This window comes from Falco punctatus (genome assembly GCF_963210335.1).
Source record: "Falco punctatus genome assembly, chromosome: 3".
Taxonomy (NCBI): Eukaryota; Metazoa; Chordata; class Aves; order Falconiformes; family Falconidae; genus Falco; species Falco punctatus.
In genome coordinates, this window is record NC_137582.1 from 116,122,441 (window position 1) to 116,150,228 (window position 27,788).

Genomic DNA, 27,788 nt, shown 5'->3' on the forward strand with positions numbered 1-27,788 from the left:
GCATTGCCGTTTCTTACCTGAAAGCTGTCAGGGGAAAAATGCATCAGCCTGAGACTCAAGACACCCAGGTTCAGTTTTCCACCCTGTTCTTGGTTCCCTCTACGGTATAATGGCGGTTTGTGCCTCAGTTTACCACCTGCGCTACACAGATAATAGTGGCACTCTATACCTGTGGGTGTTATGAGGATCACTGCGTAAAAAACACAGACAGCTCAGCAGATGGGTACCCTCCTAAGGTGGCTGAGCGTGTATTTTACCTCACGCTTCTCCCCTGGTACAAACTCTCCCAAGACACCCAGCCCCAGTGGGCACATACCATGTAGTAGTCATAGAGGAGGCTCAGGGCAGCCACGCTGTCATCATCTCCATTCACCCTCATCATAGCTTTGGTGGCTGCGGTCAGGGGGTTCTCTAGGTAGGTTTTCCAGGCTTCGTCTTCATTGGTGTAGGGGAATTTCTGGAAGTTCATGGTGTCATTCTTCATCAGACGCACAGATCTAAAACTGAGCCAGACAGAGGAAACGGGCAGTGAAGGATACTGGTCTTCCACAGCTATTTCCATGCCACCCAGCTGAACACACGAAGGGCTTCCCAAAGGCACTGCTGGAATGGAGAAGGGATGCTCTGCTGGTTCTTAACTCCCACAGTCGTTGGGATTACCAATTCTTCTGCCTGTAGCTATGTACAAGATTAGGCCTGAGCCTCTCTGGTGGGGCCACGCAGAGAGGCAGACGTACCTCTGCTTCCCTCCTCCTGCCCCAGGGATGCAAAACACCACATCGTCTGCAACTGCTCCTTCATCAGCAAGCGCACACTACCAGGCAGCCAGGTCACCGACCGTCAAGGCGGGATGTTGGTCAGTAAATTGAATGCAATGTGACCAGGCAACTTGGCAAAACTTTTTCCTTGAATTTGGAGCTAAAGGCCAGCTCAGCCCACAAATACAAACGATCGCTCAGTGTTCAGAGAACTTGACCTACCCAGATAAAACCAAACCCCGTCATATTTCTTTGCTGTAGTTCATGGTTTTTTGATTTAGTTCGAGACTAACTTGTTTTTTTTCAAGCATTTGTATATGATTTTACTTAGAGGGAAGTAGACAGGCAGATCACCACGCACTCCCTTCCACTATAAAATTCCTGACAAAGGTGAGGCTCATGGGACTACGTGAGCTGAGAAGCGACATACCAAAATAATGCCCTGCCTGTCCTCTCTTCTGGCACTTTCTCCAGGTCTCTCCCATCTTATGTTAATAAACTGTCAGACACTTAATTACCCAAACATTGGTCATCTTTCCTTTTTCTCCAGCAAATCCTACTAGCAGCCAGCACAGAAGTGCCTCCGCACTCCTCTGGGTGCTCTGTGCTGCAGGTTCCCCCTGCTCCAAGAAGAGGATGAATCGGTGGCCACACTCCTGTCACATCCTTCAGCCACGTGTATATGGTATCACCACAACAGCTCATACTATTCATCATAAGCAACAAGTTTGTGGACAAAAATTACTATTTCATCAAAATGGAAATATCCAGGAAGGGCAGACTGTTTTTTTATTAGCAGAGGTTTAAAAAAATTGTAAGAAGATTTCTTTAAATCTTCAAAGTTGCCAAGTGCAGACTTTTTTTAATTGCTGATTTTTTTTATGGAAAGGCAAAGAAAATCTACAGGAGTTTATGAATGAATGCTGCACTTTAATGGCCTTTCTATAAGGAATATGTTGTTTCCACTAAGCTACTCTCCATGTGTTTATAACAAGTCTTGGGCTAGACTTTTAAGTGAATCATTTGCAGAACAATAATTCCTCTCGAAAGGAATCTGGCATCTCTGAAACTCCCAGTTATTGCTAACCACGACAGATACTGCCAGCCCATTTGGTGCGAGCTGCCCACGCTGACAGGGTGAAAAGCCAGGTGCTCAGCAGATGCTCCTGGGCTGGAAACTAGACGGGCGCAGAGGTGGACCTTGGATGGAGTGAAGGATGCTCATCCATCCTCCCTGAGAGCCCAGCTAAGATGGCTTCACTCCTGGCCATGCACCGATCTCTCACACTGCCACATCTCCAGCAGGGAATACACACATAAACCGTGCATGGATAGTTTTGGTGAGGCTCCTGGATCAGACTCGAGAGCTCTCCTTGGCTGAGCAGAGTAGCAACTCTGTGCTGTCCACAGTCCCTCCCAGAGCAGCACGGACGAGGCCATCAAGGGCCGCCTCTGCTGTTCTTGTTGACTTTTTATTAAAGAATATGTTGCTTCCACACGGAGTCCCTCCCCATCTGAGCTGCACAGGAGAGCAGCTGGCAACAGCTTTGCTAACGGCCTCAGGCATCCAATTCCCACTGGTTTCTGTGCTCACGTGGCAGCGGGCTCTGAGCTCAGGTTGGTACAGACACCAGCTGCTTCCACCTTACGGTTCTGGCCACCGCCAGCTTCCATCACGCACTGGTATAACGGAGACGCTGAGTCTGGATTGCACATCGGGATGATCCACTAACACCGGTTTCACCCCGCGCATGAAACTTCACCAGGTGTTTTGCGAGTTTCGTTGTCTTTAGTGTTTCTCACGCAGCCCTCCCGCCCCTTCAGTGCCGCTGCTGTCTCCAAGGCAAGCAATCGGCATGACTCAGATTTCACTGCTGTCGACTTGGCGATGGGCTGTTCAGTCCTGTCTGGACAGGAATCCTCACCCGTTCTCAATCCGATCTTCTCAAGGAAGACTAGGCAGCAACAGAGCTTGCTCTCAGGGTGAGACTCAGCTCCTATCACTCGTAATCAACATAGATAAACACACCACGGTAAGATGTAGCAATAAAGCATTCAGGAGCTGAAAAAAAAAGGGATATTACAAGGAAAAATGCTTCGGAGCTTTATTCTCCCTCAACTGAAGCACTCCTTGTTGTATGACCCCATTCTGCCTCCCTGCCTTGTTGCTTTGGCGTGACACAACCACTGCATGCATGAGAGGCTGATGTTTTACTGTTTTATCACCTGGTCTGCACTCTGGAGGCAGAGTGAAGTTGGAGAGGAGGCCTGAGAGCTCAGCCACTTGTAGCTGTGTCCAGTTTATGGAGAATACAAGTTTGACAAGTGCCCTATGAGCCTGCATCTCATTTTCACATGTGGCTCCTGGCTTTGCTGGGTAGTTCTGGCTGTGCTGCTTGCAGACATCACCACCTCATCACTGCCTGCCCCAGGCCTCTGCTAGGAGAAACTGTCCCTGTAGCAGAGATGGCACAATTGAAAATCTGTCCTACCCTCAGCCTGGCACTTACCTAAAGTCATACGCCATGCCCTGAACTTGAGAGCGCAAAAACGTGGGCATACGCTGCCTGATGGTACTCCTGTTACAAAGCCACAAACACCAGCAGAGAGGAGGGACCGGAAGATTAGGATAGCAACATTTTAGGCTACTCCAGCAAGATTCACTGGAAGCTTCTGTCAGGACCCCGTAGTGCTTAGAAACAGCAAAGTCTTTGAAAGTCAATGAGCCAACGGCAGAGCAACGCAGCAGCTCCTCCCATGCACTGAGAACTGCTTTGGTCCAGGGGAGCCTGCACTGATTCCGTCAGCTGAGGACTTGTACAAAGGTGACATGAAGGGGATTGCACATTTATTCCATCTTGTTTATTCTCCAGAGTTCGCATGATCCCTAGCCGTCACTGAAATATATTTGAGTGCAGCCACGTTAATTGCCTCAGATAAAACTCTGCAGCTGGGACAGCTCTGCAGATACGACGTAATGCCACTCCATCCCACCTTACTTTTCCAGAGAGGTCACCTCTACTCTGACCCTATTCCAGAAGGTCAACAGGGCTAACCAATATCTGAAGAAAGAAGGTGATCTGAGAAGATAAGCAGATATGATGACATATTTAGAGACACCTTTTTGACATCTGATGCATTTCAGTTCATGCAGATACAGGATGATCGTGTCAGTTTGCTTCTACAGCCTGCTTCCGACTCAGCATTAGCAATCTCTGGGAAGCAGAGATGCAGGAAAGAGGTATCTAAATCCAGATCCAAATACACGTGAACTTTACTTTCATCACTCCTTGCGACGCCCCTTCCATGTGACTATGGCATATTTGTCCACTGCAAACTGTCTGCTCTCTGGCAAAACAATCTTCCCTTCTGCAGGTAGTTGCCTTGATGCAGCGGCTCAGACAAAGCGAGGATCAGTGAGTGAAACACAAACACGTGGGACCAGTGGCCTCCCTTCTTGTGTGCACAGACTCACCGGGCTGGGGCCTCGGGGTCAGGTGCAAAGCAGCGCACGATTTCGGGAAGGGAGGAGTCTATTTGTTTCCAAACAGTTTAGAATTTGACACAAGGTGATACCAGCCCCCTTTCCCTGCTCCATCCCACCCAATCTCTGTTTCCCCTATTTATCTGCCAAGTCTACCATAACAGTGGCCTCCTGATTATGAATAAACACTCAGGGCTACACTGAAACAGGAGAATATGCCCAGTGGGTCTAGGTGAGGAGATCAACCAAGCAGGAAAGAAACGCTTGTATTCCTTTTGCCTTTTGTTGGGTTTCAGTGGGTGGTTTTGCTGGCCTTTAAGCTTTGTGTTACTTGTCTTTGTTCTCCCCCCTATAACCGATTAAGCTTCCAACCTAAATATTAGCCATGCCAGATGCTGATGGCTACAGAGAAACATCACATTGTCAAAGGAGCAGAGAATCCATGGCAACCAGCAGCCGGAATTCAAAGCCACAGAATAGAGCCCCCAGCCTGCAGGACTTCAGAGATACCCCAGGCAGTTCACGTGGGGACCGTCATTAGCTCTGGCTTTGTGCGTGGCACTCACCTCCTGTTGAAATAACCCTGATGTTCCCCAAGAGCCCCGTATTAGTAATACGGGGAAGGATCAACCCTGCACTCAATGAAAAGCGGCACTTACCATGAGCGCTTTCTGGGGTAGAGATTGTAGCCTGTAAACCAGGCCCCTTTGCCAAGGAAGAACAGCATCCCACAAAGCAGCCTCATTACTAAATCCAAACTTCTCAGCTAAATTCTGATTTTATCCTATCTTGGCAAGTTTAATAAATAAGCACATCTGAAGACAATGTGACAATACAGCCACCAGTAAGCATACTGTCACAGGCCCATTCACAGAACCAGGAAAAAAAAAAACCCAAAACCACAGAAAGAAACATAACACACAGACTAATGATGGAAAACCTTGCCTAGATGCCAAGTACAATACAGTGTCAATCCATAGGCAAAGGCATAGGAGACCACTAATCTCACGGACCCTGACCTGCGCTACCTACAGGACCAAAATATTTTCTCTGGCAGCTGCATAACAATGTGGCCTCTGTCACTGGATTTCTTTAGGGACCTTTCAGCAGCACAATCAGCCTCAGGGTAGTGCAGCGTTAGCTCAGCACAACGGCTGGATGTTTCCTAGCCATCCTTCGGCTCTGTTTCACCCACAAAGACAGCACAAGAGCCTCTCTTTTCCTGGGAGCGCTCAGCCTGCGTGGCACATGCATGAGACAGGCTAACCCCACCACAGATGCACACAACAGGTCATCTACTTGCATTTAGTAAGGGCAGAGCAGTAACGTGTGGTGGCTGGGAAGGAAAGAAGAGGCCATCATCAGCATCTGTGAGAAATGGCTCCTGTTTCCCAAAAGGGTGTTGAGAGTCCTCACTGTCGATACAAGCCAGTGGTGCTCAGCACCACCCAGAAGGATGGGTTAGCCGTGCAGCTGGCTCTGGCCATGCAGCAGGGAAGGTGTGGTGCGTCCCTGCGGGTGGGATGGAGGAGGGTGGGGACCGGGGCGATGTGTGTTGTGCTGACACTCGGGAAGATAGAGCCCTGCCAAGCTCTTTGACAGAATCCCCCACCCCATCCCTCCTGCAGAGCTGAAACTAGTTGGAACGGTTTGCAGGCTGAATCCAAAGTGTCCTGGAGCCAGACAAACCTCCCAGGGGGAGGCCCTACCTGGGCTATATAAAGGGAACTCACCCATCTTGGGTTCCTTACAGCTCTTTAGGACACATCAACCCAAGATCTGAGCTCATTATTCTTCAGTTTTTACACCAGCCTAACTCCCTGCTTTTGATGCTATTTATTATCACAGGAGGAGAAACTGAGGCATGGGGGTTGACATTAAGATAACTTATCCAGAGAACAGAACCAGACCTGAACCTCTGCTATAAATCTCACCAGCACTGGACTGTTCCTGCCTTTCCAGCCTGCAGGGTTCCATGAGACATCCAGTGTTGAGTGATGTTTGGGGGACACCAGCTGGCATTGTGTTTCACCTGATAACATCATCCTTGAGGTATCCACCCACACAATCACATTTCACAAAAGATTCGAGCTTTAGTGCCTTCCCTGCCTAACAAAACAAATTACAGCACAGAATTACTTTGCAGTTCAGGAATTATAGCTGACTTTTTCCAGAAGCAGTTTATGACATTGGACGCTTTAGTTTTGAGTTGCCTTGAGTTTCAGGGTGATCAGCCTCCAAAGGGAAGACACAAAAACCAGTCCCTGAACAGTTCTACCACCTGGTACTTCTAAAATACTGGTCTAAACTTTACTCTCTTTCCTATTTTCATTGTAAGCAGATAAGGACACCTTATGTACACATGTATTCATGAACACAAACCTTCATCTCCACCAACACATAACACACACACACTGCATTGAAGCTCCCAGTCCTTCAAACACTGTAAGAAAAACTACACATGATGAGAAGCACTTCATAACTCCAAGAGTTTAGGTGCTTTCAGTTATCCTTTTTTGTTTTCAGTGCTTATGGATTCCACCCCCAGTTTCCACATCTCAAAACCTAACTACTTGTTATTTTATTTTTTAATTCTTGTATATTCACTGACTCCAAGAACTGTGGCTTTTAAATGAAAGAAGTAAAAAAAAATCAAAGTTTTACAAGACTTGGATTAAAAAAAGAACAATGGTAGCAACAAAGAGATATGCAATCTTTTGTGACAAAGTTTGTTACTTTTCTACTGCTCTTCAGGTAATCTCGTTTAAATCTAGTAATCAATCACTGTGGGTTATTTGTACTGTAGCAGGGCACAGAGGCCCTGACTAAGAACAGAGCCCAGTTTTACTCAAGGTTCTATACTTATCACATCCTATCAGAGGATCCTGCAGTAACACACTAAATGATGGTAGTTATTTCCTCAGCGCTCATTGAAGAGAGCAGTAAGAGCAGAGATTAATATTAAACCTCACGAGAGGTTTGCCACTTCAGAGTTACGTGCTGAGTCTCAGGCTTCCTATGTGCTCTGGGAGCCAAGGGGACAATCTGGTCCTCCCATTTGAGACTGGGATGTGCTGATCTCTTCCTACTGCCTGCAAACTCAGCCAGCTAACAAGCTTGGCACCTGGGTTTAAGCTGGCTGAAGGTGGGTGAGGGGAATCCTCCAGCGAGTTGCTCAAGAGGGCACAGGAAGCATGTGTCAGGGCAGGACACTCAACACAAGCTCAGGCGACGCAGCCTGCTCCCCTGCACTACCAGGCTATCCTTGCGCCACGTCTGGCAGCAGCTGTACCTTCTTCAGCTGCGCCGTGGACTATGTGCAGACCTGGCGAGACACAGCCAGGGTTGGCTCTCTCCTTCTGTTTTCCTCTTTCTTCCCATCCAGGAGGGCCAGATCTCAGCTGCCTAGATCTCCTATAATGTGCTTGGCTGATGTACACTCATGTATTCTGATTCATAGCATCCTCTGAACTCATGTTCCCCAAGGTCAGGCAAGCCTTTTGCTTTACTGTTTAATAAAAAAAAAAAAATAGCATAATGTGCTTCAAACAATGTTTTTGCTGAACAAATACGATTCATCCCATTCTACCTAAACCCCTATTAAACAATGGATTTCTGGAAAGCAAGCATCACAGCTCAGGCAGCAAAGACAGAATGATGAAAAGAAACAAAACCATGGCACAGCAGGTGGCTGGCACCCAGAAGCCAAGTGCCTTGGCAAATGACGTCTGCACTTTTCCTCTGAACACCTGTGGCTATGAACACTCTAGGGACAAGGACTGTTTCTGAATCAGAGCTACCCTCACCCATACCATAATCACAGCTATCAGCCAGAACAACGTAAAACAAAGAAATAACAAAAAACAAGCCACCACATTTTCTTAACTTCCGAGCCTTTGAAACTTGGGTATTAGCAATGGAGTCCCAGCCAGAATATAATTGTATGCTATATAACCATTTCCACTGATTAATGTATTTTTCAGCTGTTGCCTTTATCATCCTCGAGCACATGCGATTCGAGAAGCCGAGGCACTGATCAGGAGCAGTCTCCCTGCCAATCAGCTGAACTGAAGCGCTTGCAGGTGCAATGTAAGTGCAAGTGCATTTTCAGATGAATACTTTACAATTATCAACAATTTAAACACCAGACTGAACAGAGAAGGAGTAGATCCTCATCAGTGTAGCTGTCTTTATTTTACAGATTTCTCTGGAATTATACCGATGTACCAATCAGTTGAAAATGTGACCCAAAGCATCAAAGCAGAGATACTATGTAAATGTTGATTTATCTCTGCTTTGAGTCTAGAGTTTATTCAGAGGGCTTTTACTCCTTTGTTGTGAATTGCATAGCAGTTATTTGATTGTTGTTTCTTTTAATTTACAAATCTCTAGTTCTCTTTACATAACTTAAAATAAAACCCACGTCTCCCTTGAAAGCGTACCTTGCTTCAGCATGGTTATCCCTTGTGTGCTTTACTGCCAGGATTTTATAAAAAGGGCTTTAACTTTTCATTCACCAGGAGCATAACTCAAGTTTTAATAACACACCTTATGCATGACAAAAATTTGCTTCTGGCGATCATGGTTTCGACCACAAAACCACAACTGGGAGTAACTCCTGGTTAACTCTTTCAAGCCCACACATTACAGAGTTAGGCATAAGTTCAATTTAGAAGACTATGGAAATTATCAGTTAGAATATTTTATAATAGGCAAAACATCTCATTCTCTCATGCCACACTAGTCTCTTCCCAGTCCTTTCCGTAAAATTAAAGTGGCAAAGGAAGAGATGAGATTATTCTCCCTGTCATTTTGGGTGACAGCACCAGTCCCTGGGGATTTCACAGCTCCCTTAAAATCAGCTACATCTGGGCACAGGCTCACAGCTCAGATCCATCCTCCCGGTGCTCAGCTTGTTGTGGGGGTTGTGTAAAGAACAATGGCTGTGCGAGACACAGACACACACTGCTGCCCTTATCAGATCCTCTAAGCACTGCTCCCGAGAGAGCCAGCCTTTTCCTTCCACTGATGTCTACAAAGCTACACCCGGTATGACTTTGGCCTGGGTGATTAACCAGAGGTTAACAGCTACTACAACAGCCCCACTGCTCAGGGTTGGGCTGTAGCAGCCTCTTCACAAGGTTCCTCCTCCTCAGTGACACCTTTTCCCCCTCACAGTAAGCCCAAAAGCCATCTGAATGTTCCAGCCTTTGGTACCACGGAGTTCCCAGCTCCCTTATCTCCTATCACTGCTCCCCGTCAGCCCCTGGGGAGCTTTTGGGTGAGGCACTCCAGGCCCACTGTGCTCCCTAAGGCTTTCCGCAGGAGAGCTGGCACTGCCTGCCCCTGCCCCTCGACAAGGCACCAACAAGCTGCTGGTGTTACACCCACCTGCCTGCACTCCCCAAAGAATTTCCCCCCCCAGCTGTGGGCTGGCGAACTAAAAATGAAATTTTCACAGAGACTGGCAAATGTTTCCTCAAGTTCAATCTATAGGAAAATGTTGTACTGAGCCTTTTACCTCCGGGGGTTATTACCACACAGAGCCCCACGCTGAGATCTGTCCTCAGGAGCAGATGGCAACCTCTGCACTTTTATCTGTCTTTGGAGCTGAGATCTGAATCACAAAAGGGATGCTGCTCCCATCAATTCCCCCTTTCTCATGCGAAAGGCACAGGGGTTAACAGTCCGTTAGCAAGAGAAGAGTCAAGCAACCATGTAATTCATCAGGTAACTTAATGCCCCAGTCCGTAATTAGTAATACATCAATCTAATCCTGCAATGCACCGTGTACACACACACACTCTGTAGCATTTTGAGAGTAAACCACATGGCCTGACTCTTAAGTTCAAAAAGCATCAACTATAAATTACCCAAAGAGTTGAGAAAGTGAAAATTCGAGTCACTGATTCTTAATCCATCCAAGCAGATTGATCCCCATATTTACATAAAATAATAATTAGTGCTGCACCTTTCAGGGTTAATAGTTAAAGAGATTAGCTGTCACAACACCTCTTCAGGCTTGTAAACACATACAGGGATGTGTTTTTCTTTCAAAATATATGGAAGCACTGTATCTGTACACAGATGTATAAATACTGACATATATTTCTTCGTAAATTTTATTATATACAAGTACTTCATGCAGGGTTAAATACCTCGAAAACTTTTTAAGACTGGATTGACAGCAGCATTCAATATTCAACCATTGTTCAATATTCCTCCAGCCTTTACTACATCGTGTCATACTAATATGACATTACTGTGATATTATTCCAGAGGTATGAGGCATGGTGTGCTGTGCAAATGCATACCATCAGCGAGTGTTAAATGCTTTTTCTTGTTAAAAAAAATAAAATCTGTTATAATTACTTGATAGGATCATAAAGTGAATTCATTTACTTTAAAAGAGAAAAAAAAAATGGAAGAAAAAAGAAAAAAAAAAAAAGACCACCACACAACTCCTGCCCCCAAAAAACCTAGAAACTGGTAAATACTTTGGAAGGTGTTTTCTAAGAAAAACACACACCAGAATTACTGTAACTTATGTTGGATTTTGTTGGACAGAGGCAGAACAGGCTTGCCTCTAGACAGAAAGCCCAGGTGTCAACTTCTAGTCTGGGGGAAAAAAATAAATCATCAGGATCATGATTTTAAACAACTCTTAAATAACAACGCTAACAAGTGATTCCTCCAAAGAGCAGCAACACGTTAGTAAAGAACAGGGAGTCTGAAAAACGCTCCCATCCTATTCTTTCACTTCCACTTGCAAACAGCTGGACAGGCAGATTAACCCAAGGAGCCCAGTTCATTCAGACCCAAAGCACTTCACAAGCCTCAGAAGAAACACTCAGCAGAGAGGAGTGGGTAAACAGAACAAAACCTCTACTTACTCAAGTTCATTAGACATATTTCCCCACGTTTCCAAATCCTTGCTGCCCGTAAATTCTGATGACTTCTCTCTCCTAGTCGCTGCTCCAGACAGACATTGCCTGCGAAGTGTTTGATTTATGGTGAGGTTTTGCGTACAGGTATGCTGCTGACAGGCCGCCAGGGCCGGGGATTGGCTGCCGGCACAGGTGCCCTGGGACAGGTACACCCAGACAGGTGCAGCCCGTAACCCTCCGCCTGCCGGCCCCGGAGGATGGAGGAGAGGGAGGTGGGTGGGGAAGGAGGGAAAAGCCCTCCGGGGAAAAAAGATAGGATAAAGGAGTGGAATCAGTTATTCATCTCTGCGATAATTAGTTTCAGTTTGGTGGACGTGTTCCATATACTGCGATGCCAAATAGCTGTCATTTTTATGAATCTGGGGGTTGATTTGTCCTTTGCTGTTTCTTTATATATAAATATTACAGACAAAAATACATACATATATATATATAAAGGAATAAATTAGGGAAGAAGAAAAGCCTCTTAGTTTCCTCTCATTCCTAAATGGTAATTGTACTGACAGGCTAACCCTTTCTTTCCTTTTCTCACCTGTTCTTAGCTGCTTGCTCCATAAAGTCTCCCTAAGTGGTTTTGGGTTTCTTTTCCCTTAAAAAAGTAACCTTAAACCCCCTGACTTTAGGTGCCAAGAACATGCAGCAACATCCTGGCTCAGGGAATCTTTGCATTACACTGGATAGGTAAGGAAACAGGTCTGTGGGATAACCTTTTTCCTTACCGTTCACACACACTGCCCTGCCTTCTGTAGCACAGACAAGAGCCTTATTCCAGCACACGCAGGATGGCAGCGGGAAACTCAGACACACGCCGTTTGGGAACAGCTGCAGGAATACCACCCAGGCAATAGCTCTGTAGCAACTCACCTGTAAACGGGGAAAAGATTTATGCAATAGAACAAAACTCATCATGGATTCAAGCACTCTTGTTGGATGGTTTCTGTCATCCGTGTTGCAATGAGGAGGCAAAGGATGGGCTCAGCGGGTGACTCATGTTGGCTGGATTTGGAAGGCAGGAGAGGATTTTAGAAGACATGTTGGTACAAGCCTTAAAACAAAGGGAAAAAGAAAGGCTTCCACCACTCGTTCCCACCCCCCATCACTGCCTCGCTCACTGAATCTGTCCCACTCAGTGCCCTGCGCCAGCAGGTGAATACCAGAAAGCACGAAAGTCTTCCTTCACCTAACAGTTAAGTTCAGCTCTCCCAGCTTGGTGACAAGTGGCCTTAGCAGCCCACTCAGGCAGGCATAAGGCATGTCTACACAGGCACGTGTGAAGACAGAGCGTATTAATTTGGGTACAACACCCTCCAAATACATCTCCATGGCTTGTGACTCAGCGCACGGCCAGCTCGGCGCGCAGGATGAAGGGTGACTGCGGTGTATCTGCACTGGCTGATAAGGACGTGCTGGGCTGAGCTTCGCCTGACCAGCCAGCAACTATCGCCCTCCAGTCCGCTGTGCAAACTCCTGCCTGCCAGCGATCTGGGGACTGGACAAAGTCTGTTTTCTGGGAATAAAAAACAAAGGTCTGGAGTAATACAGACTCCACTGGGGATCACTGGAGAGCACCAGCTGCCAAGACCTTGTACAGCAGAGGACAGCAGTACACAAAAGTCAGCTGAATGAGAGCTGAAGATCAGAATCCGTGCCATAGCAGGGACCATGCAGCGGTGAGAACACAAAAAAAGGAAAGGAAAGAACACCTATGTCCTATCCAGCCAGGGAAAGCACAAATCTTAGGTGACGGTGGCATTAGTTGATCAATATTCTGATTATATCTCTAAATTAAGGAAACCTCGCCCAGTTCACGATGACCAGAGTTGTAGTGCTGGGTGCTCGTCCTTTACCCAGACCCAGGCAGAGAGTATTTCACTGACACTGGGTAGTGCAAGGAGCAGCAACATCCCCTCAGGGGATTTCCAAGTTTCTTTTAACCTTTCAGTGAGACTTACCAGATTCCAGCAACAAAAGTGAAGGAGGAGAAAACACTAGCTGGGCCAGACCATGCAGGGGAACGGCAGGGCACCGGATTCTGACCTCTGAGGGGAAAAACCTGTGTCAAAGAAGAGAGAGGGAGAAATGTGTCCAGCAAAACTCAGCAGTGACAGGCTTGCCTTAGCAAAAGGTGCCCTGCGGGCCTCAGCACCACCATGGCCAGGCCAAATCCACCTCTGGATGGAAACGTTCAGGTTTTCAAACTTGGCCTTTTGCAAAACAGCAGGGATGATGCTGTCTGCTACTCTATGATAGCAGACAGGAGACAAAGCCACCGGACCCTTCTGCCTGCCTGGAGCTAGGCTCTGCAACCAGCACGCTGCTGACAGAGCCTTGTTTCTACCTTTGGGGGTTTAAGCCCACCACTGCCGCACTCCCACTTCATGCACCTCGGCTCCAGTGGAAGTGGGGACAGCCAGGGATGATCTGGGCTTACCAGGCTCTTGGTGCTGCCTGCCAGTCACCGGTGAGGCTGCATGCCCTGCCCTGCGTCAGTGTGTCCGGAGCCTGCCTGAGGAGCCACAAGGTCCCTTGGGAAGCTGGGAAGGACTGGCAGAAAGGACAGAAACACAGATTCTCCTTTGAACAGACCCACTGGGACTCCAAAAGGACAGTGGTGACTGTCTCCCTGATTTTCACTAATTCTCTCTCTCTCTGTTTTTAAGCATGAAGTTTCTTCTTAGCTTTGCTGCCACTGATCCAGGACCTTGTCTTTTTCCTGTGAGGATCTTGCTGCAATGGCAGAATGAGAGACTTTGCCAGGCAGGCTCACATACAGTCTTATTTCTTATGCAATCAGCTACGCGCCTACCCGCAGCACTGAGGCACTCTCCTAGCCTCCAGGAATTATGGCACTTCTGTAAAATGTCTCACAGCAGAAACCAGCTCCTTTGCGTCAGTAAAGTGGGGCCCATGTACATGTCTCTCTTCTTTACGGTAACACCAGCTGGAGTTTGCTCTCTCAGACACCTTTCCAAGGCCAGGTGAAAATGCTACCAACTCCCTACCGCCAATCGTTCCACAGACAGGACCCTCACAGCCTCCCTCGAGTCAACTTTACTCTATCACCAGTGAAAGAGGATCAGGACCACCCCAGCAAGCACACGTCAGTCTAGGTGTGATGTGTCCTGGTGGGAACAGGGACAGCCAGAGCTGCCTGGGCACCACACTGCCTCCAGCACCCACCAGCTCCTGCCAGACAGGACCACCCTTGCCCTGCCTCTTCCATTCTCTTGGGCACCTTGTCTTTTTTGTGATAATATATGTTTTATGGCGCCTGAGAGGCCTCCAGGCCTGGACGCCTAGACAATCCCTTTGACTATGATTTCAGTATTTTTAATTATTATTTTCTCTCTCTTTTTTTTTTCATTTATACTCCACCCTCCAAGAGTATCTGGTGAGGGGGTGGGTTAGAAAAAAAGAGACCAAGAGATACATTCTCTATGCACAAAACCCTCCCACTTCCCTTCCACTCCCCTGTTAAATATACCTTGGAACAAAAGCCCTTTATGATGCTCTAAAAATAAAGCATGCAGCAGTCAAGACAAACTGCAAAGTTTAAAAGAGAGGGCCAAATTTTGCTCACAGCTACACCCTCTCTAAGGCAACAGGGTTGCACTTGTGTTTGGATTGTTAAACCCTCTTTAAACATCCAGGGGCAGACGGTGATTAGCTGCATTTCGTCAGCAAGAGATCAGCAGCTGCATGATTGACGACAAAATAATTCATTGGGTCTCCAGTCCTCAGATGCCACTGCCCTGTCAGGAGCTGGCTGGGTCTGCATCTGGAGGAGCTGCCCAAGGTGCGGCATGGCCCTGTGACCATGCCACCCTGATCCTCTTTCTCCCTCCACCACTGATTGTGGTGTGACCTCGGATAAGTCATTTCAAGCTCACTGTTCCCAGTCTGGCTTCTTTTCTGTATAACTTGTAAGAAACTTCAAAGCAAGGGCTTTAATCCCTTTAGGATACATGGCTTTTCCCACTGACAGCTGTCAAACATCCTTTCCAGTTGTCCTCTGATGTGCCAGGAATTTCAGCTGGTTTTGACCAAAGGTTATTAAAACACTTCAACAATTAATACGCAGTAAGAGGAAGCAGCCTGAAGCAGGTTAAAGTGAGCTGTTCTCCAAAGGGAGATGTGGCTGCTTCAGCTGCTTTTCCAGCAAAAAATATAGCGTGTGCCATGTAAACTTGTAGGAACCTTTGATATCCAGACCAGACACTCTTTCCCAGTGAGACTCCCTCTGCCTCCCAGAGCCTTTTCCTTGGGAAGGCAGAACAAAAAGCTGAACTGGGACTTCCTTGGACTGCAAGTCTTAGTCTGGCAGGACTGCCCTTTTTGCTCTGTTTGTACAACACATAGCACAACAGAGGCTGCAGAAGTCACTCTATAGCGCTATTGTCATAGTAATAATGAGGAAAAGGAAAAAAAGACTTTGTCCTTCTGAAGCGAGAGACAGACAACCCCCTCGCTGACCCTTTCTCAAGCAGTTGTTTTCCAGTTAGGTGAATACCCCTGTCTGCAGGGTATCTGGGAAGCCGGTTGGCTCTTCTGTATCCCAGTACCACTAAACAACATGACCTGATGCTTAAATGTCTTTTTAATAGAGTCAGCCCACTTTGTTATTATCTGTTGTAGCCCACGGGGCTACAGGAAAATTCCTGTTGTCTTTATCTAGTTCTACCAGTTTTTACACAGTAACAAGTTTGGGTTGCAAACAACTGACCCAACTAACAGTCTTCAGGGCAGCCACCTTCAGTTTAAATAAACAAACATGACCCACCGTCTCAGCCAGCTCCTCTGTGTGGAAGAAGCTTCACTTTTTCTCCGCGTGCTCTGACCTGAGCTTGTCCCATGCTCTCACTCTGGAGCTTTCAGTACATACATTTAGCTGACACCTGCCAATCCAAACCCAGCTAGAAGAAACCCACAGCAGGGAATGGACATACCAGTTTAGTCTACAGAGGGAGTTGATTGCAGATGTCACAAGGATGTTTTCCATTTCAGCTAAATTTGCTGCCCAGGCTTCTTGTGATATTCAGCTACAAGTATCTACAGGGGAGGAGTTGGGGAAGGTTTCACAGAAGAAAACTGGGTCTTCCTTGAAAGGGGTTTCAGACTGGCCTCAAATAAACTTTGTCTTCTAACCCCAGCGCCCAGCAGTGTGAGCACATGCTGCAGCTTTTCAGCCATAGCTAATTCGCAGGACTTCCCTCCTATCAACTGCATCACACATGCAACTTGAAACACATTTCCTCTTGCAAAAAAATACAAGGAGCTGAATCCCCCCAGCAAATACCATATCAGGAGCAGAAGGTGCTGACAATGACGCCACCAGTGCAGGGAAGGGCTTAGGGCTGGGCCTACAGTTACCACAGTGCTCTGATTCCTCACTGAGAGAAACTTATTTTTAAACATGAAAACAGTTTTTTAAAATGGACCAGATGCAAAGCATCAGGCATTGCTCCTAACCATTTCCCCCACTGCTGCAGCTTGATCAAAGCTGCCTCCCTTCAGGAAGTTATCTGATGTCAGCCAGTGACACCATAGCAGAGACGAGCTTGGTCTCAGATACCTCAGTTGACTCCATTCATGATTAATCAGCCCTTTATGAGCAGAGATATGGAAATGTCACTGGCAGAGGTGTCCCAGGCTGCTCAGAATAAATTACCCTTATCAGCCAGCGGGCTAGATCCCGGCAGCAGAGACTAGGCTCAGATTCAGACTCCAGCTGAAGCACAAAGTGTGTTTGGATCCCGGCGTCTGCCCAGTTCATGCAGTTGCAGAAATGCCAGTTCCAACTCGAATCTAAGTACGGCACAGCAATGGGATTTCATTCATAAATACCTAAGTCACAAATTAAAAAAAAAAAAAAAAAAGAGAAATATTATGAATTAATATCAGTCTGTCCTGGTGGACTGTAATGAATCCACTCGTTCACAGAGCCTTGAAAGACACCTTGACGTGACAACTTAGTTTCTGTAGCTAATTAGAAAAGCTCAGGCCAAAGATACTTATCTGTGTGCAACATCTGGAACTCACAAGGTCTCAGGTTTGCCAGCTTTCATGGTCTCATTACAAATCTGCTGATACTTGCTGTTATTAGCTTATTTAGTTGCCATTTTAAAGCCTGACTTCCTGTAATCACATCGTCATGTGAAAGTTTTCTCTACATAAAAACTCTGTCCTTCATGATTGTTGCAGAATGCCTCAAAACACAATCCCTATAGGCTCAGGAATGAAGAGACAGAAATGAAAACAACTCCTTCACACCCCACACAAAGTTAAGCAATTTTAAAGCCAATCTTACATCCACCAGGGACCTGGCTTGTGGTTTCTAAGCCAGCCCTGTGTTTGGCAGGACCATGGCTCACGCCGTATTATTGCTAAGGCTGGTCAGTATTGGAATCATCAAAGCACTCTGCAAATTTTAATTATTTCTCACTTCTGTTCTACACCTGTCATTACTCATCTGAATAAGTCATGGGATACTGGTACAGGGGATGTTTTGGGATGGCTAGAATTGCCACACAGCAGCAGTTGTCCTGCCTTTCTCTGTCAGCACTTTGGCAAGAGCTGATTTTCCCACAATAGCTTGAGAAGACAGCTGTTGGACCTGATTATTTATAGAGAAGCGGAAGAAGAAATTGGCTCTGCAATCTTGATTTGACTCTAAAATTGTCCCTAGAGTTGGGATTTCATGCTTAGATCCTGGGCCTGGTTTGGAGACACCTTCTGCTCCCGAAGCATTCAAATGAAAAGGCAAAACGCAGAGGGAGGGGAGAAGAAGCAAGGCTGGGCAGGGGCTTGGTACATCAACTGTGGGAACTGAATCTCATTTCCACTGAGAAAACTGGAAACCCTTGCCAAAGGCCCTGCATGAGTCACCAAGCTATCGCCTCGATGGCTGATACCGCGCAGGTCACACAGCACAGACTTCTCAGCAGCCTCATGTGGGAGAAGCAGCCGGCACTTGGAGCTCTAGTTCTCATCTCTTCCCCGGCAGGGAGGGATTTCCCTTTGAAAATCTTCTGCAAACAGGCCCAGCGCTGGTCCTGCTCACTCCCCCAGAGCTCCAGCTTTGTCATGCTAACATGCAGCCATCAAAGGAAAAAGGAGAGCCCTCTTCAGGAGCCTACCCTGTGTGGGGTGCTGCAGCAAACCCCAAGCAAAGCTGACAGTGTTGAAGCCTCTTGTAAAAATTACAGTTCTGGGCTGGAGAAAGGGGAAACTTGAATTTTTGGACTTTATCTTCTTTTGCAAGCAGAGCTCGAGGGAGTTGCTGCTGTATGCCATCTTCATCTGACAGCACAAGGGAGTCAGTGGCTCTCTGGCTCCCCGTTGGTGCTGCACACCACTGCTGTGACCAGCACTCTGCCAGCACAGCTAACAGCAGGCAAAGCTTTATCAGGGGGTCATGGGACCTTCCAAGTCTCTCTGGCAGCCCCTCAGCTGCATAGTCCTCCTCCATCCACAGTGCAGCTGCACCCACTCTGGATGAAGCTCTGATCTGGTGAGGATACAGATAATCACAGCCATGTATCAGGTCTTCACCTGCCGGAGCCCCCACAACACAGCCCAGCTCCTGCTGACACCTCTGTCAAAGAGACCAAAAGCTGCAAGGAACCGGGGCTTTGCTCTTATGCCTCCCTGTCAGGGCTACAGTACATGAGCAGGCACACGGCAGCTTGGAGGAGCCCTGAAACTCCACTGGCATCGTCTCTCCGAACATCCTCCCTAAGACTGAAGTCTAGGAGAGAAAGGAAAACCGATACCCATCTACTCCACCCTCTGGCAGTGGCCAAGCTCTCTTTGCTCCCTAGCTGGCACTTGTCTATCATATTTGATACCATACAAAGGCCCACTTAATTCTGACTTACTCTACCTGCTCATATTGCTCACTTTTCCTGGCCAGGCCATAACCCAACATCTAGGGTGAAAAATCTTGCCATCCTAATTGAAGCCTAAATTCAAATCCTATCAGCGCATCACCTTCTCAGATAACAAATCTAACCAAACCTCGTAAGAGCTTATTAGATTGTTTGTAGATTGCCCAGCATCTAGGTCAAATGTATAAATCCACGAGTCTTCCTGCACAGCAAATCCAGTAGATTACTTTTCATCAGGCTCTGTAGGGCTGGAACTCCCTTCCCAGGGCAGGTTGTTGGTGGGGGATTAAGAGAAAGTTCACTGCAGGGTACCAGTTATCCCATGGAGTGGAAAATATCAGGTAGTTTTGCAACATTTAAAGAGATGCACCAAGAACATCTTGGGTGGCAGTTAGCACATAAGGGCTGCTGGCCCTTAGGGGCTTGGAGATTTTCCTTCCTCACAGAAAATGCCTCCTGCAAGAAGCGCATACCTCTTACAAAACAAACTGTTGCTTTGTCTTTGCTAAATAAATCAATCAATCTTCTTTTACTTCAAGTTCTGAGAATCAGCCTCCCTTCTATGCTGATACTTCCATACCTTCCCCACAAATACTACACGGCACCCAAACGCCAGGCACAGGTGGCTAGGTCGGCCTCCTGAGAATGGCAAACCCCATCTACCTGCAAAGCTCTGATGCTGGCTCTGAGCAGCAACAGCACTCAGCATTGATATTCAGGGAAGATCTGTTGCCATCACTTGTCTCTAAGGCACTGACATGGAAAGCAGGAGACCAAAGGGCTGCTCGCTGCACGTCACTGTGCCTGAGCTTTGCCTCTCACAACCTTTGTGCCTGTTCCAGTTGGAGACCTGTTTGGGCAGTCCCTGCACTAAGCACTTGGAGAGATGCCGCCCCTGGGGCTCTCATGGGATTTGCAGCCATGACCGTACTGCAAGTAATTTTATGCGAGTCTTAGAAAAATTTGCCTACCTTGAGTGTCTAGTCACCCACGCAAACCACTAGTGGAGATGTGACTTATAGCAATGCATTTTTACCCCAGTTTGAAACAAGATCAAACAAATTATACTGCACCAGCATAAACCGTGTCTCTACTGGAGCCGGAACTGGTACTTGTGGCCAAACCCCAAGTACAGATGAGTTCTAAAAAGGTGCAAAAAGGAAGCTACAATTTTACCTGAACCTGAAGGATTTATAACCTTAACAATGAGACCTTTTCCTGTGCGTTCCTACAGTAGCTTTAGGATTAATCGCTGCCAGTGAAATCAGTGCCTGCTGCTCTGATTTTCAGCACAGAATGAAATCATTTTAGGGTAAACTAGAAATCTAAGTCAGACCCAGGAAGAGCCAGATTCACAGCTCAGTGGAGAGACAAAGCTGAAGACCAGGTTCAGGTGAAGGATTCCAGAAGGTCCAAGAAAGCCTTGTTACAAGAATTTAGATGTATTTTAGCCATTCTTGAATAAAAGGTCGGATAAACGAAACGTGAGGCTCCCACCTGGCCTACTTGCCTCTCCATTTAGGTTCCTGCATTTGGAGGTGCTCAGCAGGAAGGCAGGGATAGGTTTACTCCTTGTCTTAAGTCTGCACTGCCTTTGCATTCCAGCTGATGGGATCAATTGCATTAGGCTACTTCTTTACCTCAACCACGATTTGGAAGGAGCAGGAGGACCATAGATGGGGAAGACAACACAACCTAAGGAGGCCTCCTTGCTCCCAGCTAATTAGTCCCACTATGTGAGATGACATTTGGGGAGCCCAGCCAGCTGTCTGGAGCCAGCATTGAATCTTGAGCATAGACAAGTACCAAACAGGGCCGTGCAGGACCATTGCGAGCCTTCCCAGGGGACATTTTGGATTGTTCTTTTCTTCCACACAATGGAAAACTGCTCTCTGCAGAGCCTTGTGGTGCAAGCTGGCATTATGAGGCAGCAGGCAGGCAAGGGTATTTGGAGACTTTCCCCCTTGACCTGAGCATGACATTTGGCTGACATTACTACAGAGCCCATCCCTGCAGTATCAGATCCTTTCTCCCTGTGATCTCCAGTGTCCTAAAGACCCCAGGCAGCTCCCCTGGCTAACAGGAACCCAGATCGAATTCTGGCCATTCACTGCCTGAGGTCAAGCTGTAAACTGAACAATCCAAAATTGCCCCGAAAGGCAGATGTACTAATTAGAGAAACCTTGGGTGGCAGTTCTGAGTATGATGCTTTTAATAACTGCAGGGATGTTGAGAAGCAAATAAATTATATGATGAAAGTCTACCAGGCTGCAGAACCCAGATATGTAATAAGCAAGACTGGCACCAAGACTGAAATTTTGCCCCCTGGGCTTGGCATTTTGTCTGATTGCCTTTCCAGATGGGAAGGTATCTGGAGCTTCCGGTCCTGCCGACTGCTTGGCAGAAAGGTATTTCTCAACAACCACCTGGGGAATCATCTGGGAAGGCTGGAATTAGAGAGCCAGCCCTCACTGGCACCCAGGGAAGTACGGCCAGGTTTTCACCAGGAATGAGCGACCAAGGTTTCTCTCCTGACTTCTGGACTTAAAAGTGGACAGAAATCATATGGAAACTTTAAACGTGCCTAATATTGTAAAAAGCTACCTGGTTAAGGCTTGGAGTTCCTCTCTTTGCCAGTGCACAGACAAAGAGGCTCTGGCAGCTCTAGGGGCCTGGCCTGTTCCCTGTCTGCCTGTGGCCTCTGATCCCATCAAGTGCCCCACTCTCTAATGTTTTATCTTCCCAGCACTCTTGTGACACCAGGAAAACCTCTTCTCTCTTTACAGAGGTCCCCATGAAAAGAGACACAAATTGTTCATGTCTGCACAGGACAGCCTACACAACTGGGCTTGCCAGCCTAAAGCCACACGCAGTGAGTTACATGCACGAGGCTCTCCTGTTTCCAGCCTAAGCCCATTCTCCCAGCCTCAGTGGCCTCTGCAGGGCCCGTACACCCAAAATGACCAGCACGGGCTCATACAAGGGATCCCTGCAGAGCCAGGGCCCTGCACACTCAGTTACGTGGCAGTAGGGACAGGAGGGACACCCACCTTCCTGGTTTTGCCCATCCATGGTGTGCAGCAAGGCTCCTTGAGTCACTTCCCTCCCTCCAGCTCAGGATGTTACACCCTCCCATGCTTCCTTCCATCACTCTGTGACCTCTCTGTACTACATTTGGGCCATCTGTGCCCACCTTCCTGCTGAGCCCTGCCACAACAGCTTGGCCCACACTCCTCCCTTGGCTGGGATCTGCATGCACCCATTGCCTCACCCAGCACACACTAGGAGCACCCATGGCCTCCACTGACACTGGGCTCTTTTCCCATAACCCCACCTTTGTGTCTTGACCAACAAGCTCTAATAAATCTTGCAGATGCGGGTCCACAGTTACAAGAGGTTTATGGCTCCCTGACAGTCTGCTTAGTCCCACAGGTCATCAGAGCTTTCCCCCAGGGTGGACCTTGCTTGCAAGCAAACTCCCCCACATACACAGACCCACTTCAGATGTCTTGACCAGCAGAGCCTATTGCTCTCGCTGACCAGGAGCATCCCCAGCCCATAACTGCCCAAGAAAGGAGGACACCAGTGTCTGTATCACGCCTGTAAAAGCTCCCATTCACTCACAGGCTGCTACATGTCCCAAACAAGCCACACACAGTTATTTTCAATGGCAATTAAAGACTAGCTCTTGTTTCAAGGGCTGGACAATGAAATTGCAGGAAGAGCTGCCCTGACCCAGCAACCATTAAGTCAATGAATACGCTAGACTGGGAGATGCTGACGCTCATCTCAGCTCCAATTCACTTTTAATTCTCCTGGCCTGAAACCCTGCAGGAATAATATGGGGAGCTTGTAGCCATTGCATGGGGATTTAGGAGCAGCACCTGTTTTAGGAATAATCAGCCCAGCAGGAGGAAAGTTTCTCTCTGCCAGTCTCAGAGTATTTACGTTTTTGACCCCTGTCTCGGCATGATAATAGTGCACTTTGTCAATCTTGCACAAAACCTGGCAGGGCTCTGTGACTCGTTTGTCCTGACTCCTGCATGGCTCTATTATGATTTTTCAAAAGACCTCCCATAAGGGTTAAATGACCTCACATTAGTGCTAATTTGGGGCTAACTTTCCTATTCAGCACATAACAAAGAAATTGGTGTTTACCCAAGTCCCATAAAGTGACAGGGACCACACACAACCTAACTGCACTCAGCCTGGACACAGACAAAACTCCACCCCAGCCCTTTCATAACCATTGCCATTTTGAAAGGGGCCGGGGGGGGGGGGGGGGGCGGAGAGAGAGGGAGGAAAAAATAAAAGAGGCTGACTGAAAATCTTTACCAAGCCTGTGCCCAAAGCACAACAGGCTGAATTAAGCACCCAACAGGTCAACCTGTAGCAGCTCCACTGCTGTCCCCAACAAGACTGCAATGGGAAGCGACAGTGGCCATCCCTTCCATTCCCCTATGTGGCCTAATTGCAACCTGCTGAGTCACAGACCCACAAAACACTTGGCTGCCTCATTCCTTAGCTGCTTTTCTTCTCCACAGGCTCCTTGTGAATTTAGCTCGTATTAATTTGAAGCCAGTAAATCACCCTGCACAGCTAATAAATTAAATGTCTCATTGACCCTGCTCCTGGGAAAGGAAAGGTTCGATGGAAAGAAAGTGGCGCACAGGCTGACTGCAAACCGAGGGCTGTGTGACTGTCACCACAAAAGGAATTGCCAGTCTGGTCCCCATCCCATCTAACTCTCCATGATTAATGACAGTGCAAAGTAGGGCAGGCTGAAAATAACAACAAACCGTGACTGATGTTCCCAAGCACAGAGCTAGACACAGATCTTCAGCTACAGTGAACTGGTGTCACAAATGGAGCTGAACAGCACATTTTACACCAGCTCAGCTTGCGCTGCTGTGATGCAACAAGACCCAGCAACGCCAGCCAAGGATTTATTCAGTACATCATTTCAGTTAATCAGAGGCCATATATTTGCCCCCTTCCCATTGCAATTAAATAAGGTCAAAAAAAAAAAAAAACCCAAAAAGAAAGGAGGGAACACAAACATGTTATTGGCCGAGTGAGTAAACATTTCAGGCTCTTTTGCAATCATTAATGATAGTACAAGGCGTGTGTGAACTTCCTGCACACTGCACTGCAGTTCATTCTGAATTCACCAATGCAATTAGGGTGTCTTTTATGCAAGAGCTGAAATTCGTCTAGATTGATTTAACGAGTATAATTTCCTCTTTGGAACTGCTGGAAATTAATCATCACTTCTCCAAGCTTCATCTGGAATTCACTCCGTCAGCACAACACACAGCTATAATGGTGGCACCTAAAGAGAACTGCATGCTGACTACACTGTTGTTGACTTTGTTCAAGTATTTCCTATACTTAGAATGGGAAATATCTCAAATATGCAGCAAAGTCAACTATCCCAGTGCAAACTGATCTTTTTCTCTAGTGACAACCATCACACTGACAACAAACCCAATTCTCTTCTTGCTCATACTAGTTTTCATTGAAGCAACTGCACCAATTTAATTGGATTGACCCTAACTTGCAGCAAGTGAAAGCGGCAGAAGAAACTGATGGACTGTTTTAAAGAGAAGCGAAATAAATACACCTAACCAGTTACCATCTCTAAGAAGCTGCACTCACACATAAAAATGTCAATTTGTGCATGCAAGTCAGGTAACTAGCCGCCTCATTCTCTATTTTCATGGCTACCTGCCCGATTTGGGTGTACAACTGTAGAATTTGAGAACCAAGAGCAGTGACACCTCTGAGAATGTGCCAGTGACAGAATTATCTAGGCTGCAAGAAATCTATTCTTTCTTGCCCATATCAAACTCAATAAAAACCTATAAATGGAATCAGACAAAGAAAAACCAAGGACAACTTCACAGTGTATGGCGACACTGCTTAAGTGACTAGCAGCTAAAAGAATAGAATGCTCTAGAAAGAAAATTGTTTTGTTTATTAAAACAATTAATACAGCTTAAAAGGAAGAGCACTGAAGTAGGTGTGAATGAACTGCCCTTCTCAAAACTGAGGTGTGGCTGCTCCAGAGGTTTTCCCAGCATTTTGGTGTCTTTTGATGTAAACCACAGAAACTAAACTACATGAATTAAAATCAGAGCTCCTTAAAATTCACTAGTTCCAGGATTACTCTTGGGAGCTGACCCATCCCTAGAATACCCCACAGGTGTACAGTCACAAAGGAACTCACATGAAAGTTCAAGTAAGTCTTTGTCGACTTCTTCCACCCCGGTGGTGACCCATTTCTAGCCATCAGTAGTTTTCAGCATTTTTTGGATGGGAATCTCTATAATTTTTCCATTCTTCTGTATATAAGCCATTTAAATCAACTGACAATAAGCTTCCTTTTCTCACTTACCATCTGCAGACCCACTAGAGGTCATGCAAATCCCCTGGGAGTCTGTGGTTAAAAGGAATTGATCCCCATCCCTTTATTGCTTCTCCAGCTCATCTCATACCCTTTATTCAGCCTCTCGGGAAGAGCCAGAATTTACTCCAGCATATTTTTTTTTCCTCTGGACAATAACAGTTAGCTCTGCCACAGAAAGCTTTGTATTGGAAGTACTCTACAAGGACCATCTAATTAAAGATTACAGCATCCCTGGGAGATATACCAACCCATTTGATTTTGTCTATTGATAACTGGGGAAAACAGACTTAAAGCTGAAGTGCCTTGCTCAAGAACACAGCACAAGAGTGCAGCAGACCCAAGATAACAACAGGCACTACTGATTCCTGCCACAGTGTTTTCAGATTCTAGTCGGGACTAAGAAAAAAAACCTCAAACAGCTCCTAAAGTCTTCCTTTGCTAAATTTCTGCCTCTCTGGAGCAAGGACAGCTGGAAAAGAAATTAAAATATCTTGTCTTAGAAGACCTCTATCCAGTTTTGCAAATAAACAGATAAGCAGCCACCCAGTGGGGGAAAAAGATAATAACTAGCTGGGCTCCGGGATGCAGAAAGGAGTGTAAAAATAGAAAAAAGTTTCAAGGATGGTAAGATAGATGTGTAGGAGATGAAATTACAGACAATCCTAATAAGGGAAAGCAGAGTTTGAACTTCCTGTGAAAAAGAAAAACCACAAACAAACCTGGGAGATTCTCAGAGCCACGGAGAAAGGAGTAGGGAGAGGAGAGGCAAGGTAAAACTACACGAAGTAGGAAACTGCCACAGAAGACTTTGAGCTTTAAAAGTCTTCCCTTTTATCTAGAGAGCTTTGGGGTAAGAATGGAGCAAGAGGGAGTAATAAGCATAGGTGCTAATTGCATGGAGCATCTCCATGGAGCTTTAGATTAAAGACTCCAGCACCTCGGGGGGTAAAGGAATCTGTTGATCTTGGAGACAGTATATGGGGCAGGCAGCTGCACCCTTTGTTACTAACCTGCCTCCCTTCCCCATCTGATCATGTAAATGAAAGCTACAAATGCTGGAGTTTACAGCATGCAACATCTGAGTTGGGATCTCTGGAGAGACAGGGATGGATTTATTTACATGCTCCGAGTTATCTGCAAATGATCTAACAGGGGCCCCTTCACATCTGTAGAGCCCTGATGAAAGTAAAAACATTGTACCCGGGTATTTGTGTTTGCGCTTGTGGCACTGGAGACAAAAGGGCCAGATTCTCTGCCTGTTCTACACCCTTTAGCACTAACATTCATTATAGTCTGCTCCTGCAAAAGCATGGCATGTCCTTGACATTGAATGTGTTTTCAGGGGAAGAACCAGGGCCAGATTCAGTCTGATTTGCCAGCTCTGCTTCAGATCTCCCCCAGGTGCCAGCCCAGCATAGCTGATGATCCCCGCTCCCCTAGAGAAGCCGCATGGCAGCAGTAACTTCTTAGAGGGACCTCCCTGACACAGCAAAAGGCTGGGAGGGTAGCAGAGTGGAGGACAGGCCAGATTAGCCATAATCCAAGTTATGATAAAGCTCTCCCCATATCCCTACCACCAGGGCCTCAGGGAAAATGACTTCTCCACCTGCAATCCAAGTGTGGGTGAACCTGGTGCTTGGCAGCAAAGATCAGCCTAGGTAACTGTAATCCTATTTGGAGCCAAGAGGAAGGCAGGAGGGAGAACAGCAATCCCTCTGCTCTCCTGTGCCAACAGCAAACAGCAAAACAATAAGAAGCAAAGCCTCAGGTGTTGGAGGAGCAGGAATAATTTTTTTGCATAGACACTGGGCCTACTTGGCGTAACATCCCCCATGCTGTGCCTGCACTGTCGTTCCCAGGAAGATCCAAGCAGAGGAAAAGCAGCCGTAGCCCTCAAATGCGGTACCCATTGTATTCTGTGAGTTGCCTGCCTGCCCTGCAATGTTTAAACACCTTCTCTTGCTGCAGGATGATGGTAGCCCAGGACTGCTGAATTCACCATTTTTCACATGCTTCCATGCCTTCTATGTGGCTGACATCACGTCCACTTTACTGACAGATTTTGGTTTTGAAGAGTAGATGCTCATATATCAACCAAGCAGTCCTTCCCATCAGCAAAGCAAGCCAGAAGGGCAGCAGGGGAAGGGGGAAGCATCAAATAAACCAGGGGTCCTCAAACTTTTTAAACGGGGGTCTGGCGCATGGATTAAGTGGCAGGAAGTCATCTGCAGCTGCTTGGTTGCCCCCCCCCCCCCCAACCCCGGGGGGGGTGGGGGGGTGGGGAGCAGCAGGGGGTTCTGTAAA

At 46.9% G+C, this 27,788-nt stretch overlaps 1 protein-coding gene across 2 annotated transcripts in view; it reads right to left on the reverse strand.

The window, feature by feature from the left end:
- The window catches only part of GRHL3 (grainyhead like transcription factor 3), a 44,804-nt gene extending 17,070 nt beyond the window's left edge, over window positions 1–27,734 (reverse strand). Inside the window, exons 1-5 of one of the 2 annotated variants that reach the window (XM_080379214.1) lie at window positions 16,858–27,734; window positions 13,142–13,242; window positions 11,909–12,053; window positions 11,136–11,234; window positions 317–503 (exon numbers count right to left, since the gene is read on the reverse strand). In XM_080379214.1, coding sequence (XP_080235340.1) covers window positions 317–503; window positions 11,136–11,152 — 204 coding nt within the window. In that variant the 5' untranslated portion in view covers window positions 11,153–11,234; window positions 11,909–12,053; window positions 13,142–13,242; window positions 16,858–27,734. Of the gene's footprint in view, window positions 1–316; window positions 1,099–11,135; window positions 11,235–11,908; window positions 12,054–13,141; window positions 13,243–16,857 lie in introns of those variants that run through there. The other variant, XM_080379213.1, reaches the window with a different exon arrangement.
- Window positions 27,735–27,788: the final 54 nt, after the last annotated feature.